The sequence below is a fragment of the Salminus brasiliensis genome, chromosome 5 (genome assembly GCF_030463535.1).
Source record: "Salminus brasiliensis chromosome 5, fSalBra1.hap2, whole genome shotgun sequence".
Classification (NCBI taxonomy): Eukaryota; Metazoa; Chordata; class Actinopteri; order Characiformes; family Bryconidae; genus Salminus; species Salminus brasiliensis.
This window is the reverse complement of record NC_132882.1, coordinates 7498100-7517202: the sequence shown is the minus strand read 5'-3', so window position 1 is coordinate 7517202 and position 19103 is coordinate 7498100. Positions and strand designations below refer to the sequence as shown.

General features: G+C 43.9%; 1 protein-coding gene across 2 annotated transcripts in view; it reads right to left on the bottom strand.

The window, feature by feature from the left end:
* Positions 1-19103, bottom strand: part of wdr37 (WD repeat domain 37) — a 53775-nt gene that overhangs the window by 7213 nt on the left and 27459 nt on the right. For both annotated transcript variants that reach the window (XM_072679336.1, XM_072679335.1), the window contains 2 exons: positions 18654-18888; positions 18427-18568 (listed from right to left, as the gene is read on the bottom strand). In XM_072679336.1, coding sequence (XP_072535437.1) covers positions 18427-18568; positions 18654-18888 — 377 coding nt within the window. The remainder of the gene's footprint in view (positions 1-18426; positions 18569-18653; positions 18889-19103) is intronic.

The following is a 19103-nucleotide window of genomic DNA, read 5'->3' as shown; positions in this document are numbered from 1 at the left end:
AAGGCAGCAGGTCCAGCTATGCAACCCGTCAGACATCCAAAACCTCAGTTCTTGAGCACCACAAGACGGTGTGCTCCAAAACATTCATTTCCAAGTACTCATCCTTGAAGATCAAGAAGTTTACAGACGACATCACTGTGGGCAGACTCCTAACCAGCAGAAAGGAAGATGAGCAGTTAAGTGAGAAAGGAAGTGTCCTGGAGCAGCAGCACAAGAATGTAGAGATAATGATGGTCTTCAGACACCCCACACCCTCCTCAACATCCATAGTTCTGTGGTTTCTACTGTGGAGTCACTTTAATTTCTGGGCACCACCATACTCCGAGTACTTGAAGTTGGAGGGGAACGTGGTCGCCATAGCCAAGAGAGCACAGCAGGGAATCTTCCTTCCTGAGGCACCAGATTTTCAGGTTGGAATTCAATCTGGTGCCAGTCCTGATGACCCAGCTCTACACAGCGATCATCATCATATTCACCCACACATCATCTGCAACCATCCTGTTGGGGTCGGCCAACTCACAAAAACAAGCCAGATTCCAGTGCATATATTCAGGACAGCAGAGAGGGTCATCAGGTGTACTCTACCAACGCTTGAGGATATATAAAACAGCAGGGTCGTGAAGCGCACTGGCAATATTACAGCTGACCCTTCTCACCGCGGTCATCAGCTCCTCCGACCACTTGCTTCTGGTAAAACCCTCACTCCCCTGAGCTGTGACACTCAGCAGCACTGGACACCTGTACAACTCCCTACTGTGGCCCAGAGCGCCACTCTTCCAAAAATGCATCTCTGCACAACTGTAAAGAAAATGTTTATAGCACTGCAACATATAACAATGTGAAAAAATTGTCCAGATATTTGTGGACACCGCTTCTAATGACGAATGCATTCAGCTACTTTAAGTAGCACACACTGCTGACACCGATGTGCAAATGCATGAACACACACACACACACACGGCTTGTCCAGTCCCTGTAGAGACGTATTGCCGATAAAATAGGACTCTCTGGAGCAGATAAACATGTACCTATCATGTACCTAATGCCAGGCATGGGCTAGAGGGGTATAAAGCCCCCCAGCATTGAGCTGTGGAGCAGTGGAAGAACTGTGTTCTCTGGAATGATGGCTGTGGTGCTCCATCCAGTACTTTTAGGATGAGCTGGGGAGTTGGGAATAAGATGGGGTGGTGATCATCCAACATCCTGGCGTCACTTAATGCTTTAGTCAGTGAATGCAATCAAATCCTCACAGCAATGCTCCTTAAAAAAATATCAGAAAGTCTTCTGCCCTGGACAGTCGAGACAGTTACTTTAAAAAAAGCAGGATTTTTTTTAATATTCTTAATTTCTGAATTAAAAAAATAATTAATTGGGTGTCTCAATACTTTTGTCAATACAGTGTCTTATAATTAGCTTATTAAGACAAAGTCTTTGTATGTTTACCATACTTTGCAAAACAGCGATTATAAATCTGGACCTATTATTTCTTATGTACAGAGTCCCTCCTCACCTGCTTCCTCTCACTTTGAGAAGCTGGTGGGTTTGAAGCAGGGGGTTAGGGGGGAAAAAAAGGATTGGATTTGGTCCTCCGTTCTGCCTGCTGATTAAGATTAGCACAGTCCGTGCTAGCCGGCCTACTAGCCGCTAGCCCTGCTAATTTGAATTGACATGATATTAAGGTTTAATTAGGGCTAAATTCTGCTGCATTAAGAGATCCAGGCTGGGCTCGGCTGGTGCTAATGGCGGCGCCCGGCTCGCTCTAGCGTGGTTCACATCCAAGCGCAGCGTGGAAACACTTTCTGACATCGCGGCTCGCCACGGGAGAGCGGGGGCGGAGGGGCTGAGCAGGAGGAGGGGTAATAGATTAAAAGCTTGATTAAAATCCTATTAGAACGCAGACGATATTTTGGAAATGTTCCGTCTCCCCCGGGGCCACTGACAAGCAAGGTCGAGACTCATTAGGGGAAGGGGAACGTGCAAGAGTATGAGGTTGGGGGAGGAGGTCACGGCAGTAATGAAGAGATACAGTACACACTGACTGTGCGATGGCACGGACTTCGGCACAATGCACTCAGACTCCCATTCACATACAGTCATCACCATGGAAACTTTCCTGGAAGCACCAGTGCAGGGGTACACAAAACAAAGGACAAATAAGGACCTCCACTGAACTCTCGATCAACCAGCGTATATCACAACATGACCTAGTGGAGCAATCTGATGAAAATAGGCATTCAGGTATGAACCCTGCAAAATGGTGCATGTTTAAGGCTGGTCATTATTCCAATTCCTTACAGCCAAATTTTCCAAACATGTAATTTTGTGGACACATATTTATCATCGTAATTATTACTGATGTCCCAACCTGATCTAGTGGATTGGGGACAATCCAGGCACATTTGTAATGGGTCGGGCACTGGCTACTTTAAGCCCAAAGAGTTCAGAGGATGCCAGAGTCATCTGTTGTCCTCTAGGCGCCATGAATTAAATAAGGATATACATATCCTTACATATATGCAACACACCCTTGAGAAGACTCTACCAAGCCTATCCCACGGACTCCCCCTAAAGGAGGGGATCAAAGTGGGCTGCTTTTAGAACCACTCTGTGGTACCAGCTCCCTGAAACTCAAAAGGTGTGTTTATGTGCCCATTCATCTTTCTCCTCTAGATATACACACTAGTCCTGAAGTGATTGGCCTCCAGTCTGTGAGGGAGCACACACACTGGGCCGTGTGTTGAGCAATGCTGCTGCCACTTCTCATTTGTAGTGTGAGGCTCATTAGCGGTTAGCGCACTAATATCACGCCGGGCTCAGAGTCCGCTGTCCCTTTGAGTACCAGCACACACTGTCAGACTTCATTACCCATAATTACCTCCGAACACGTCATAGTGACTGATACACACACACACACACACACACACACACACACACACACACACACACACTTGACCGGGCGTGAACACACACATACACACACAGTCCCTGCAGCTCCTATTTGCGTATCTGTTCCTCTAGCTATGTGATGAGTCTGCCTCCTCAGGGTTTGCGTGGTCACACACACCCACACAGACTCCAAAGCAAAGAGAAGTGAATCGCAAGTGTTTCCACAGAAGGCCCATATGGCCACAGTGCTGATCTCATCAAGCCTCCAGAGGCGGGAAGCTAATCAAGTGAGGCTGGCATATGTCAGATGATGCTAAAATAATATCCGAGATGAAAACTTCCTACAGAAAGTTTTGGAAAAAAGGCAAATACAGAGAACGACCTTTGATCCACCCTGCTGCTGAAAGAGGAGGAGCGAGGAGACAAGAACAGACAAGAAAAAGAGGAGGAGAACCACAGGAGAGGAGCAGAGAGGGGGAGATTAGAGGAGAGGAGGTGAGAAGACTGGACGAGAAAATGACAGGAGAGAAGTGTGGAGAGAGCAGGAGACTGGCCCAAAGAAGAGATGGAGGAGTAGAGAGGGAAGGAGATATGATCAAAGGAGAGGAGATCAGATTAGACGAGATCAGAGAAGAATAAAAAGAGAAGAGAGGAGATTAGATGAGATTAGAGGAGAGGAGGAGAGAAGAATGGACGATGGGAGAAGAGAGGAAGAAAGAGAAAATGACAGGAGAGAAGCAATGGAGAGAGCAGGAGACTGGTGGAGAGGAGAAGAGATTGGAGGAGAAGACAGTAGAAGAGATTAGACAGGATTAGAGAGTAGAGTAGAGTAGAGAGGGAAGGAGATAATTAAAGGAGAGGAGATTAGATGAGATGAGATTTAAGGAGAAAAAAATGAGAGGAGAGGAGATTAGATGAGATTAGAGGAGGAAAAATGAGAGAAGAAGATATTAGATGAGATTAGAGGAGAACTGAGGAGAAGAAATGAGAGGAGAGGAGATTAGATGAGATTAGAGGAGGAAAAATGAGAGAAGAAGATATTAGATGAGATTAGAGGAGAACTGAGGAGAAGAAATGAGAGGAGAGGAGATTAGATGAGATGAGATTAGAGGAGAAGAAATGAGAGGAGATGAGATTAGATGAGATTAGAGAAGAAAAAAATGAGAGGAGGGGAGATTAGATGAGATTAGAGGAGAAGTGAGGAGAAGAAATGAGAGGAGAATAGATGAGATGAGATTAGAGGAGGAAAAATTAGAAAAGAGGAGAATAGATGAGATTAAAGAAGTGAGAAGAAGAAATGAGAGAGGAGGACACTAGTGGAGAGGAGGCTAGATGAGATTAGAGGAGAGGAGGAGAGAAGAATGGACGATGGGAGAAGAGAGGAAGAAAGAGAAAATGACAGGAGAGAAGCAGTGGAGAGAGCAGGAGACTGGTGCAGAGGAGAAGAGATTAGACAGGTTAGAGGAGTAGAGAGGGAAGGAGATGATTAAAGGAGAGGAGATCAGATGAGATGAGATTAGAGGAGGAAAAATTGAGAGAAGAGAGATTAGATGAGATTAGAGGAGAAGAAATGAGAGAGGAGGAGAGGAGATTAAAGGACATAACAGGACAGGAGAAGAGTGGAGAGGGGCAGAGAAGAGATATTAGATGAAATTAGAGGTAGAAAGAAGAGACAAGAAGAGAAAAGATAAATGAAAGGAGATTACAGTGGAGAGGAGGACATTAGAAAAGAGGAGATTAGATAGGAGTAGATTAAAGAAGACAGACTAAAGGAGAGGAAGTGAGATTTTACGGTGACTTTACAGTAAAGGTCCCAAAAAAAAACAAAAAAACAAAAAAAACAGGGATAACGGTGCAAAAGAGACAAAAGTATTTGGACATCTATCACTCAATGATGAAATCAGGTGCCTTATTTAGCCCCATTGTAGGTTTGTAACCCCATTACAGGTGTGTAAAATCAAGTCTCTAGCCATGCAGTCTGCCTTTCTTTCACACATTAGTGAGAGACTGGGTGGTTCTAAAGAGCTCACTGAACCCCTCCTAGATCTTCCTCCATCAGCTGTGAGTGGTGTTATTATTGAACAGTGGAAGAGTTTAGGAGGAACAGCTCACAGAGAGCAGCTCAGCCACCGAGTGTCAGACCACCTAAAGTTACAGAGCGGGGTCAGGGCCGAGTGCTGAGCTCAGAGCAGAGTGCAGAACAGTCTCCAACGCTCTGCTGACTCAATAACTGCAGAGCTCCAGACCTGCTGCTGTTAGAGCTTAGAGCAAAGGGGGGGGCAGAGTCCATATTAATGCCTATGGGTTTAGAATGGGATGTTGCTGAATGTGTAGGCATCCATATCGTGTGTGTGTGTGTGTGTGTATATATATATATATATATATATATATACGGTCACAGACAGAAACAGGCATTATACAGAACTCCTCTGACAGGACTCATGTGTTTTAATATTTGCCTTGTAATGATATTTGTGAGTGGTGCTCATGCATATTTCTAGGTATGTTACGTTATATGCAGGCTGACTGCTCAGTTGAAGAGTGTGTGTGTGTGTGTGTGTGTGTGTGTGTGTGTGTGTGTGTGTGTGTGGTCTCAGGGAAGTCTTCAGCTCCTGCTAGGTGTAGGGCTGGGCTCATTCATCTTGTGGTCCCAGAGCAGTCAAGCATGAACTCCTGCTGACAGAGCTACTCCTCTAACTCAGTCTCTCTCATTCTCTTTCTCACACGCACACGCACACGCACACACACACACACACACACACACACACACAGCAAACCTCAATCAACTCACATACTTTACTTTTGTCGCTGCACATTACCTCCCACCATTATGCCAACAAACCACACGAGGCATAGATACTATATATAACAACTCTGTGTGTGTGTGTGTGTGTGTGTGTGTGTGCGCATGTTTGTTTGTTGCAATATTGCAAAGCATTTAGGAAGCTTTAACAATAGCAAATGTATAATAAATATAATAATTATCTATTTAGAGCAATTCCTCAACACAACATTAGAATGAACAGATTTGATAAGGGGTCATTTGGTCACTGCTTATTAAATATGTGATGTGGATATTAATTGTGATGCTTAAAGTCAGCTTTCTCAGTTATTATAGAATAATCTAAAGCTCTGTTCCACATAATCTAAGAAAACGAAATAGAAATATCATTAAAATGACTAGAAAAATGATTAATATCAACAAATTGGTTTTAGATTATTGCAAAGGGTGATTCCAAACTTTTGAATGGTAGTGTAAGCAAGTCACGAGTCAGAACAGAAGACCACCCACCTAATACACTGTGTATTCCCAACAATGTAAAGTGGAATTGATGCATTATCCTGATGGAAGAGGCCATGTACGCAGTACAGGTCCCACTGATGTCAACTTGAAGGCCTGGACCCTGGGCTTCCCAGAACACTACTGCCCAGACAGCAGTGTGTCCATTCTAGGCACTTTCAACAGTGAGCATAGGTGAGCACAGGCACTCTGAAGGGTATGAACTCCATGTCTACAAATATCCCTGACTTCCCTGACCGTCCCTTCTGCACAGACGGGACAGCATTCATGGTTTGTCCATCCTTGAACCACTGTGGCTAAGGTCTCACCACAGCCGACTAAGAGCACCACACAAGCCTTGCCACTTTGTAATGACCAGGCTTATGGGTCAGAACATCTTCAATCAGACCCTTGTCGGAGTCGCAAAAAGGTGTTGTGAGGTGGTTACTATGCCGTTGCTAGCTGGTTGCTATGGTGTTGTGAGGTGGCTTCTATGGTGTTGGCTACAGAATCACTGGTAGGCTGATGTTGGTTGGTTGGTAGGTTGATAGGTGGATGGGCAGTTTCTATGACATCCTATGGTTGTAGTAGGTGGTTGCTATGATGTTGCTAAGTACCTTGCTAGATGGGTGGTATTACACTGCTGTTACAGACGATCAATTTTCCTTCCTTTAACTAAGTGTTCATAATGCTTTGGCTAATTAATTGGTGTATGTACACACACACACACACACACACACACACACACACACACACACACACACACACACACACAATGTACTCACACCTTCATTTACACTGCTGCACAAACACCTACACACCCGTTCACACTCTGCAAATCAATTCTGTGACCCAAAGCTTGACTCCGACACTCCGCTGCAGACTGCGGCTAATTAATACATTACCATGGCAACACGTCTGAAAAGCCAACCTCAGAAAACCATATCTAAGGAGTCGCCTGGGCCGAACAATAACCTAAAGAAGGCGCGAGGCTCGCTGGGCTCCATTGCAAACAACCACACAGGTTTTAATGGCTCTTCATTAATGTTCCAGCCTGCAGTCGTACTGTACCGAGACGACACCGGAAGCACAGGTGTAAACCTGCCTCACGTCATGTGTAAAGGGAGGGTGTGTGAGTGTGAGAGAGAAAGTGTGTGATGATGTGAGGAAAGTTTACACCGCGCTACAAAGGGTTATTGAAGTGCTGGCATAGAATAACCACTTAAATACAAGCACTTTTGAAGAACCTTAAAACTGGTAAAAGAACCTCCACCTCCAAAGAACATCCACTTCTAGAACCAACTTAAAGGTTCTCTTTTATAAATATGGTTCTTTACAGGAGTGTAAAAGAATGAAGAAGATGAGGTAGAAGAAGAGCAGGGAGAAGTAGGTGGTGGGGAGAAAAACAAGAAGAAAAGCAGAAGGAGGAGGAGAGGAGAGGAGGAAGAAGAAGAAGAAGAAGAAAAATGAGGAGGATGAGGAGAATGAGAAGAAAGAAGAAAACAGAGGAGAAGAAGAAAGAAGGAGTAGAAAGAGGAGGGGGAGGAAGAGAAAGAAGAAAAAGAAGAAGAAAAGGAGTAGGAGGAGGAGGAGGAGTAGAAAGAGGAGGAGAAGGAGGATGATGAGTAGAAAGAGGAGGAGGAGGAGAAAAAGAAAGAAGAAAAAGGAGGAGGAGGAGGGGAAGAAGGAGAATGAGTAGAATAAGGAGGATGGGAAGAAGAATGAAGGAGGAGGAGGAGAATGAGAAGAATTAGGAGGAGGAGGAAGAGGAGGAAAAAAGAAGAAAAGAAAAAGAAGAAAAAGGAGAAGGAGAAGAAAGAAGAAGGAGAAGGGGAAGAAGGAGGAAGAGGAGAATGAGAAGGAGGAGGAGGAGGAGGAGGGGAAAAAAGAAAAATAAGAATGAGGAGGGGAAGAAGGACAATGAGTAGAATAAGGAGGAGGGGAAGAAGAATGAAGGAGGAGGAGGAGAATGAGGAGGAGGAGGAGGAGGAGGAGGGAAAAAAAAGAAAAGAAGAAAAAGAAAGGAGAAGGAGAAGAAAGAAGAAGAAGGGGAAGAAGGAGGAAGAGGAGAATGAGGAGGAGGAGGAGGAGAAGGATGAGAAAGAGAAGAAAGAACAGAAAAACAGTAAGAGGGAAGAGGGAGACGCAGAAAAAGAAAGCAGGAGAGGGGAAAGAGGAGGGAGAAAAAAAAAGAACAATGTGAAAAGGGAGAAGAAGGAGAAAGGAAAAAGGATGAAGAGGATGGAGAAGAAGATAGGAACAGAAAGAAACAGAAGAAGGAAAATGGGGGAGAAGGAGAAGCAAAAAGAAAAAGATATAGTAGAAGACAAAGAAGTGAAGGATGTGAAAGAGGAAGAAGAGGAAAATGAAGAAGGAACAAACCCCAAAATTAAGCAAAAATGGAAATAAAAAAAAACAGATGAGGACAAAGACGATGAAAAAGAAAGAGATGAAGAGGAAGATGAGGAAGACTTTGTACGCTCTGTAGAGGAGCGCGGGTTAAACGTCTGAAACGTAAGCGCCAGTGTAAAAGCTGATTGGCTCAGGTCTACAATTGTTAGTAAAGAATGATATGTTTGGTATGAAGCTCCAAACTCTCAGAAATATCCATTATTCTGCAAGAACCCCTGAATATGATCCATTACAACAGCTCACTACCGACACATGGGCAAACTAATTAAGCCAGTTTTAATTAGACCTGCGTACATGCAGCACTTTACACCAAGCATGACATTAGTACCACTGACAGGTGCAGAAAAACACTGATAATCTTCATCTACAGAGGCTATATCTGTCAAGGGATGGATCTATTAGGCAGCAAGTGAACAGTCAGTGAAGGTGATGAAGGTGTTAAAAGCAGAGGAAATGGACCAGCATAAGAACCTGAGACACTTTGACAAGAACCAAACTGTGATGGAGGGTCAGAACACCTCCAAAACATCAGGCAGGTCTTGTGGGATGTTTTGAGTAGGGCTGGGCGATATGGTAAAAATACTATGTCATGATATTTAAAGAGTTTTTTTTTTTCTTTTTTGCGACACAATATTTATTACACATGTAACCACAGACTAAAACATCAGTAGTGACAGATTCTCATAAACTACTATTCAGATCCTCTCCCGTACTGAATACAGTGATTATTACTCAACATCTGCTGAACTTCATCTAATTAAACCAGTCTAATCACACTGTTAGTAATAAAACCTGCAGCTAATCAGTGTTTATTAAGCCCTAACAAATTCCTAGCATATTGTCTCTCACAATCACATCATGTCACATCATCAAATTCATCCCGATACGATCAAATATCGTCATATTGCCCAGCTCTAGATTTGAGTAGCTACCAAAGGTGGTCTGAGGAACCGGGGACCGGGTCATGGGACCCAAGACCCATAGATGTGATCCATGGAGGCTCCACCTCACAACATACCAGACTTAAAGGATCTGCTGCTAACCTCTTGGTGCCAGATGCCAGAGGTGGGCCTACGCAGTGAAAGGCATGTGGTATTAATGTTTTGGCTGATCTGAGTAAGTTACACTGGTGGACAAGAAACGGAACATCGGAGAGATGTTAAAGTGTCAAACACTGATGTTTAACAGCTGAGGATCTCTCTGGCTTCTGTTTTGGTGGAGAACCTCAAAAATAGGCTTGATTTGCCAACAAGGCCAGAATAGGATTCCACGTCACACATCAACTGATGGAGTGGGCTGAGGTGTGAGGACGGTCAGGTGATGTCAAATAAGCACAATCACCAGAGAGCTTGTGAGACTGTGTGAGAAATGTGTGGAGGAGAGAGACCAAACCACTATAGGAGGTGTGTGGACAGCAGTAAAGGATGTGTGGGAAGCAGCTCCTTCAGATCGTTTTAAGGAAGCATTAAGAAACTATGATAAACTGGTGTAAGACAAACTCGCAGAACTATCACTAAGGCTTACACTTTGGCCTCTACCTGTAAGTAAGTGAAAGTTCACCTCTTCTGCATGAAAGACCTCTAAACTCAAACATCACTGCTCAGAATCTAAAGGAAAGCTATGAGATCCAAGAGCATTCTAACTCTTCTACGTCCCAATGATAGAAAAGGTCTACAAAACATGTTTGGATACCCCATGGAGCACTGCTGGACTAATTCCGGTGGAACTGGAAGCTACACCATACCACCAGTAAATGCCTATTCAAGCCTCGCCCCTCAAAACTCAGCACCAGGGATGGATGATGGTTGTCGAATGGTTGACGCTGGTTCGAATCCCAGCTTGTGCAGCCTGCCATCAGCAGCCAGAGCCCTAAAGGGCACAACTATGCACAACTGAGCCTTGCTCTTTTTCTCTCCGGGTGGGTAGACGGCTCACTTTAGTGTGATGCTGGCCAACAGGGGGCTCATGCTAGCTGGTGCTAGGTGCTAGGTACCATGCTGAGCTCACCGGTTTGAAAAGAGTTGGTGGCTGGTAGTGCATGTGTCAGTCCTCACCCTTCCAGTGTCCGGAGCATTGCATATGATGGGGGAGAGTACTAACGAGTGGTTTGGGTAATAGGCTATTTAAAACTGGGGAGGAAAACTCCAACACAGGAGAGGCGGAACAACAAAAAAGGCGAATGTCCTCCAGATCTTTATCTAATCAAGGATCTGTGTCCTGAAAACTGTGGTCCCAGAAACATTGTCAACCAACCTGAGCAGTCAGCGATTTGTACCCGTTCTTCCTGCAGTTCTGGTTCCTCCTACACAGCTACTGGTAGAACTAGAGCTGGGCAATAGGACAATATTTTATTGTATCGTGATCAACTTTGTGTTATCGTGGTATACAGTATGCTTTTATGAGTGTATCATGGACATCGTCAGCGCTTGTAGAGCACTACATGACAAAATATTGTGATAAATATCATCATGTATTGTGAAAAATGTCTTTAAATATCGTGACATACAACCTTTCCGTATCGCCCAGTTCTAGGCAGAACCTCACCCAACACTCTTAAAGCTGCTTACTGTATCTAAAGGTTCTGAAGACTAGTACTTGGATAGATGGGTGGTGCAATATCCAGGAAGGTACTGCAGGGCAACCCAGGGCTTCAGTCAGCTGGAAACTAAAGCTCAGGAGAAACTTCATCCTTCAGCAGGACAATGATCCCAAGCAGACGACCAAACAGCACAGCACTGGTTGAACAACAACAGGGTGAATGGTCTATAGTGAGTCCAGATCTCAATCCAATCATGAATCTGTGGCACCCCAAAACATCAACCCATCTGAACAAGCAGGAGCAGACCTGCAGGTTCTTCTACCAAGTACTAGTCTGAAGGTGCTAGAGGTCTAGAGGCTGAAGGTCTAGAGGTGGTTGGTGTGGCGCAACAGATAACACCACTACCTGCCAGTGAGCTACCACACCATGTGGGAGACTGGGGTTTGATTCCCAGTCTGGGTGACTATGCTGCGCTACACCAATATGAGTCCTTAGGCAAGACTCCTAACACTACATTGGCCCACCTCTGTAATACCAGTAACCTTGTAAGTCGCTCTGGATAAGAGCGTCAGCTAAAAGCCATAAATGTAAATGTAAGGTGCCGATCTGAGCCCTGCAGGCAGCGTTTTTAGGGTCTTACAAATCTACAGATCTTACAAATAACAAACGTCGGCTTTGGAATTTCACTTTAACAGCAGACGGGTCTGTAATTAAGGGGGCTGGATAAAGGGAGGCTTCGTAAGGCGCTGGATTTCTCTCCGTCACACTGGAAACAGGGCTAAATGAATACTTCCAGGTTGACGTGATCAGTTTTGCTATTACTGTACTGTAGGAATGCAAATTTGAGTATAAAACCTACTATTTAAACATAATTAGCAAACTTTTAATATAACCCATCTTTATTAAAGAAGCCCAATTAAATTAACATGATTTAGCACCTACCCCAGCTGCAGTACATCAGCCACGCCGTGCTTCTACACGCTCTTCATACAGCTGTATTTTTATTCTGCACTTATTTTATTATTTTTTTATATTTGCTACTGGTAGACTGTGTGTTAACGCTACTGTGCCACTGTGCATCATCTCTTTCAATTTACCTACATACACTATATAGACAAAAGTATTGGGACACCTGCTTATTCTTTGTTTCTCCTCAAATCAAGCCTATTAAAAATAGTTTATCCTACTTTATTAAAGTAACTCTCTCTACTGTCCAAGGATGAAGGCTTTCTACTGGATTTTGGAGGAGCATTGCTGTGAGGATTTTACTGCATTCAGCCACAAGCGTGTCAGTGGGTCAAAGTACTGGAGCACTAACTATCATACCCAGAGAACACAGTTCTTCCATTGCTCCACAGCACAATGCTGAGGGGCTTTATACCCCTCTAGCCCACGCCTGGCGTTAGGCAGCAGCATGGCTAATAGGTTCAGGTTAATCTGCTCCAGAGAGTCCTGTTCTATTGGCAAAACTTCTCTACAGGGACTAGACAAGCTGTGTATGTGTGTGTCTGTGTGTGTGTGTGTGTGTGTGTGTGTACTGTATGTGTCAACAATGGGTGCAACTTAAAGTAGCTGAATATCTTCAATAGAAGGGGTGTCCATAAATATTTAGACGCGTCTAAATTTTTGCCATTTTTCATTGGAAGTCGGTCTTTACACTGTGTCCAAATGTCATGACGAATGGACCAATAGAAATGCTCCAAAAGGACTCGGAATAAAATCTTTTACATTGACTTACATTGAAAATGACCACGTTTTTTTTCCTTCTCCTGTAAAATGAACATTTGAGAGATGAGGAGAAGGCCTTCGCATGACTGCACTAACCCACGTTGTCATACTGTACACTTTTGTATAATGACAATAACCGTATCTCACAGTCCCAGCAGACTGGCTGTGAACTACTTGGCGTGGCACAGAGACAGAGGGCGAGAGACGGAGAGTGTGTGTGTGTGTGTGTGTGTGTGTGTGTGAGTAATTGACTCAGCTTTGAGCGCTGTGACAGTGGGAAACGCCCTGTGGCACGGCGGCTAATCTCATTACACTGATTGTCTATTGGAGAGCATTACTGCGGGATCTGACGGAATTATGCATGTCGGCCTTCGACGTAACGAGCGGCGTGTAATCCGCGCCGATCAAAGACTCAGGCGGCCCCTCCGCCCTGGACCTTAACGAGCATGCGCCACTCAAAGTGCCGACCGGGGGAGCTGACAGGCTGATATTTTTCACATAAAGTGGCTTGAAATGGAGTTTTTACTGGTTCTAAAGGGGCAAAATTGCCCGGCATGCGGGACGACAGAAGCAGCACTGATAATTGAGCAGTTTTGGGCCATCAAAACTGAGAGCTGCCACTAAATTATACATAGCAGGCAAATGGAAGGCTTTGCTGGTGCTCTTCAGTTCGCAGGGAATTAATGTGGATGTGCACTACGCAAGCTGGAGTATGTTTAGGATTATGGGTTTTGTTGTTTGGGTTTTTTTTTATGCTGCAGTGCCCCCTGGTGGTGAGAAATGCAATATGCAACAAAATACAAATGACTATAACCATATAAAATATTTAAATTGATCCTAAACATATTCTACCTTACCTAGGGCCAGCTTCCTGGACAGAAATACAGCATAGTCCTGGACTATGCAGCATTGTAAAAGGAAATTCGCAGCTGAATGGAAAAATATATAGTCCATGATAAGTCCATAACACACACACACACACACACACACACACACACACACACACACACACACACACACACGTGGGCAAACTTCATCAAATTGCTCCAATCGAAAGCTATGAAACATACTGGAATAATTTTAAGCAGAGGCCACGACCAAAATAAATTGAAGTGCAGTGTTATTGTTATTAATGACATTATTAATGGACTCTGCTAATTCCCCATTTAAAACACACTGGCGTACTCAGCGGCTAAACGGTCTCACGCATCAACACTGACTTGCAGCACAAACAAAACTATAAGCCAACGTTCAGAAAAGCAGCTCCTAGAACTGGTTCGAACCCTTAAACCTAGGATTCAGAACCCATGGTGCCAATCTTCTACCTCTAATTCAGCTATTTTAAGGTGCACTCACAGCTGACCCACACACCTTCAATGAATCGAAGGTCACCATGGCTAGAAGGGTACGAAGACCACCAGTGTTGGGCTGTGGAGCAGTGAAACTGTCTTCTTTGGAGTGACGTAGCTCCATTCTTCCATCATTTTTGGGATGAGTTGGGGAGTTGTGCTAGCTCTCACCACTGAATCCTGCAATCTTTAGAAGAGTAGGTTTCCCGATACTTTTGTCCTTTGAGTTGGCGTGCCACAACTAATTATCCAACATCAGAATCCGACCTCACTTATTCTCTCGTGGTTGGATACAAATAAATCCTCACAGCAATGTTCCATCATTTAGTGTAAAGCCTTTCCAGAGGAGTCAAGGCTGTTACTGCAGCAGAGGGCGACAAACTTCCCAATAATACCCTTCTTTCCAGAAGAAGCGCTGGATTAGGTGTTGTCAGAAAAACAGGGAAGCTTCAAAATCACGAGCACTGAAGAAGCTGCAGACACACATTTCGGATCCAGCCTCCCTCTCAGGTAACAGATTCATGCCTGGCTTGGTTAAAGGCAGCTATTTACAACCGTTCCTCTCGCAGAGGAAGTATACAGGTGGAAATGACACTGTTTAATTTACAGTTCATATGTTTCATTTTCCCCTTATTAATATTAATTGAAAACAACTTTTAACACAGTCGCGATTTTTCACATCAGTGTGAGGGGATGTGTGGTTTTCAATTTCAAATATATAAATATATATAATTTCCATAAATCTTCAGTCTCGTTCTCTTGCTCTGAATATTAGGGAAAGCAGTTTGGTATGGGTTCGGTACAAATGCAGAAAGCTTGTCATTTCTGCAGACATGTATAAAGTACTAGAGACCCAGACCTGAGTAAAAGTACAGGTGCTCTATCCAAAAAGTGACTTGAGTAGAAGTAGAAGTGTCTTTAAGCTCCAGACTTAAGTGGAAATACTAAAGTATTCAGCATTTTCTGTACTTAAGTACTGCAGGTAGTTTATTCTAAACTGTACTACTTAAGTACTGAGAGTAAAAGTACAGTACTGTGCTCTGTAGTTCTTACAGAAAGCAGTCAAAAGTTTGGGTATCAGTGTTTATATGATTTCAGATGCTCAGACTTAAGCACTGTCTCAGTTCCTCTGGCTGTAGTAGAAGGACAGGACTGTAGAAGACAGAGTTCATGAACCTTCACGAGTCTTCAGTTGACTCTCTAAACAAACTCGCCCAAAAGAGAGAGAGAGCTGAACAGATCTGACTCAACCCGCCACATACAAGAGCTTCATCTGTAAAACCAGTGAGGAGAGCAGCTCAAACCCCTGAGCTTCACTCTCTGTAAACTCAACTACAGCTGAAAGAGCTCAGGCCATTAGAGCACATACGAGTATTTGCAGGAGGTGAAGATGGTGGAGTTTCTTCTGGTGGTTCTTCTTCTTCTTCAATCTGGAGATAAACTAACAGAGCTCTAGCGTTAGTGTCTTCACTGCAGCAGCGGAGTGAGAGAGAGGGAGAACGGCAGCATGCTCGCTCATGGCTCGATCCCCAGTTCTGCTCAATGTTGAGGCGGCTTCTTCAAACCCGGTGACAGCGCCATCTAGCGCTCTGGAGGTGATAATGTGGGTTTGAAATGATTCGTACCGTTTTTATAATTGTAGTGAGTAACGATGCAGCATGTAAACAATGTAACGGAGTAAAAGTATTAAACTCATCCAGAATATGCAGTGAAGTAAAAGTGGAAGTAGGAGAAAACAGTAATACTCCAGTAGATACAGATACAGTACTTTAATACTGAGATACAGTAGTGAAGGACTTCTACTTCATTACTGTACATCTCTGCATTTCTGTAAACAGACAATTGAACGTAATGTGGAACCAAATTTTACAAGAGCAAGTTCCTGGAAACCTTAGCAGTAGCCAAGTAAAGTTTAGACGTGTGGGATTGTGGGAACTGTAGTCGGTTTACAAATATGGCTACCGGTACTGTAGTCTCATGCCCCTGCCTCTACCTCTTCGTCTCATATGGTCTGTTTATCCTTCAAATCTTGGAATCAGAGGAGGGTGTGGCAGCACTGTTGGGACAGTTATAAGGGTGTGTGTGTGTGTGTGTGTGTGTGTGTGTGTGTGTGTGTGTGTGTGTGTGTGTGTGTATATATCGAACTCTCTACAGACTGTAGGAGACAACCTCAAAAGGGGCACTGCGTTCTGTCCATAACTTACTGTGCATTCTCCCTACAGCCGCATGCCATGAACCACGGCAATCCAACTTTCTTCTCTATATGGACAAAAGTATTGGGACACCTGCACATTTATTGCTTCTTCTGAAATCAAGGTTATTCTATAATAACTCCTTTTTTTTATCATGTCTATACTGTTCAGTGAAGAAGCCTTTCTACTAGATTTTGGAGGAGCATTGCTGTGAGGATTTAATTGCATTCAGTGATGAGTGGTAGTAAGGTCAGGATGTTGGATGATGATCAGCACCCCACCTCATCATCCCCAACTCATTCCAAATATACTGGGTGGAGCACCAACCATCATCATTCCAGAGAACACAGCCTGGCATTACAACAGGCATTAGGCATAGTGCGAATAGGTGTTGTTAGATAGATAGATAGATAGATGTTTATCTGCACCATAGAGAGTCCTATTATATTGGCTATACTTCTCTACAGGGACTAGACGTGTGTGTGTGTGTGTGTGTGTGTGTGTGTGTGTGTGTGTGTGTGTGCGTGCATTTGCACATCTGTTTCAGCAATGGGTGCAACTTAAAGTAGCTTAAGGCATTCATTAGAATGAGTGTCCACAAACATTTGGACATTTAGTGCATCTATCATCTCTCTCGATGTCTCTTGATAAATATACAGATGGAAAGACAGACAGACAAGATAGAGATCGATAGATCTATAGATAGATAAATAGACAGACATATATACAGAAAAATAGACAGACAGATATACCTATAGGTAGACAGATAGACCTACAGACAGATAGATGGACATACCTATAGATAGATACACAGACAGACAGACCGACAGAGATAGACCGATATAGACAGACAGATAGAACTATAGAGAGACAGACCTATAGACAGATAAAAAAAAGACAGACAGATAGAAAGACAGACAAATAGATATATAGCTATACAAACAAATATACAGATAGATAGAACTATAGACAGACCCATAGATAGACAGACAGACAGTCCTAAAGATAGATAGACAGACAGACCTATAGATAGACAGACAGACCTATAGATAGACAGACAGACAGACCTATAGATAGACAGACCTATAGATAGACAGACCTATAGATAGACAGACAGATAGACAGATATACAAACATATATACAGATAAAATGTAAGACAGACCTATAGATAAACAGATAGACCTACAGACAGACATACCAACCTATAAATAGATAGACAGACAGACCTATAGATAGATTGACAGACCTACAGACAGACAGACAGACAGACAGACTTGACTGTTCTCCTTGTTCAAAAACATCTGATTTAACATACTGGCTCTCAGACTCAGGTGTGTTCGTACAATCTGTGAGACTTTAGTGGTTCCCAGGGCAGCAAAACAAGCCACTGAATGACACCACACAGTCTGATGGACTGGCACCTCTTTCTAGAGAGAAGCACTATCTGTGCACATTAGATCATTACACTTGTAATGAAGTGAAGAAAAATGACAACAAACAGACAAAACAAGATTAATCTGCCTCTTGTCACACAGATGAATACAAGATGGTAACGGGTAAGTCTGTCACGATCATAAAATATTAACTGACCATTAACTGTTCATTTTTAATCTTTTCTATCTTCTTCTTATCTTTTTCAATCTGCCTTTTCTATTAAACTTTTTATGGGATTAAAAGTTAAATTAAAAGCCCAAAGGGGCCAAACTGGCTGTTTGGATAGCTCACTTACTAGCTGGTAATGCTTTGCATATTCGTACCTGCCAAATGACAGAACACACAAACACTACTGCTGGTCCATAAATGTGTTTTAGCACCTGTCAGAAATTTGAATATTTGCTGTTTTCCTAACACCATGATGTGTCTCAAGAAATGTGTGTGAAAGGTAACAGGCTTGACTGCCATCAGCGTAAACAACTGTGAACTGAGTCAACGGAAACACAGTAACCAGCTTAAGCTTGATTTGTAAGTGCAGGCCTTTACTTTGGGGGGGGGGGTTCTCTGGTGGTGCTCTAAGGTGTAGTGGCGGACTGGGTACTCACTCAGTGTGGCCCTGAAAGACGTTGACAGAGTGGATGGAGGGATCTCTGAAGTCCCACAGCCGGAAGGTGGTGTCACGGGACGAGGTGACCACCAGCCTCTGGGTGGGGTGGGTGCAGCAGTGGGTCAGCTCCTGATCATGACCTGTCCAAACAAAGAAACACAGTGAAACGCAGTCAAACACACTTCACCTCTGTGAGTCAAAGTAAATCTGTAACCAGTCTCTTACCTGTGAGTGTGTGTACCAGTTCAGAAGTCTCCACATCGTACAGGTTAGCGGCTCTGTCCCACGATGCAGTGACCACCTGCTTCCCACCAACCAGCCAATCGGCAGCAATGACCACCCCCTGGTGGCTCTTTAGGGTAGTGCTCGCTATGCGCACGGTGGGGCATTCGTTCGGGCCGTCGGCTTCTCCGTCTGCCTCGTCTTTATCAGAGAAATCCACATCGTCGTCCAGGGAGGCCTGATGGAGAGACATCAGTGAACCACACTACGCAATGTCATGACCTCAATTCATTCCCATTCCCAAACTCGGAGGCTCGCGCACATTTCACAATGTGATGAGATTAAGGATGGGCTGGGAATCTGCCGGGAAAACAGGTCTTCTTGTTTCAGAAAACAAAAGCTCTTTGTAAGTGAGACAGAAAGAGAGAGAGAGAGAGAGAGAGAGAGAGAGAG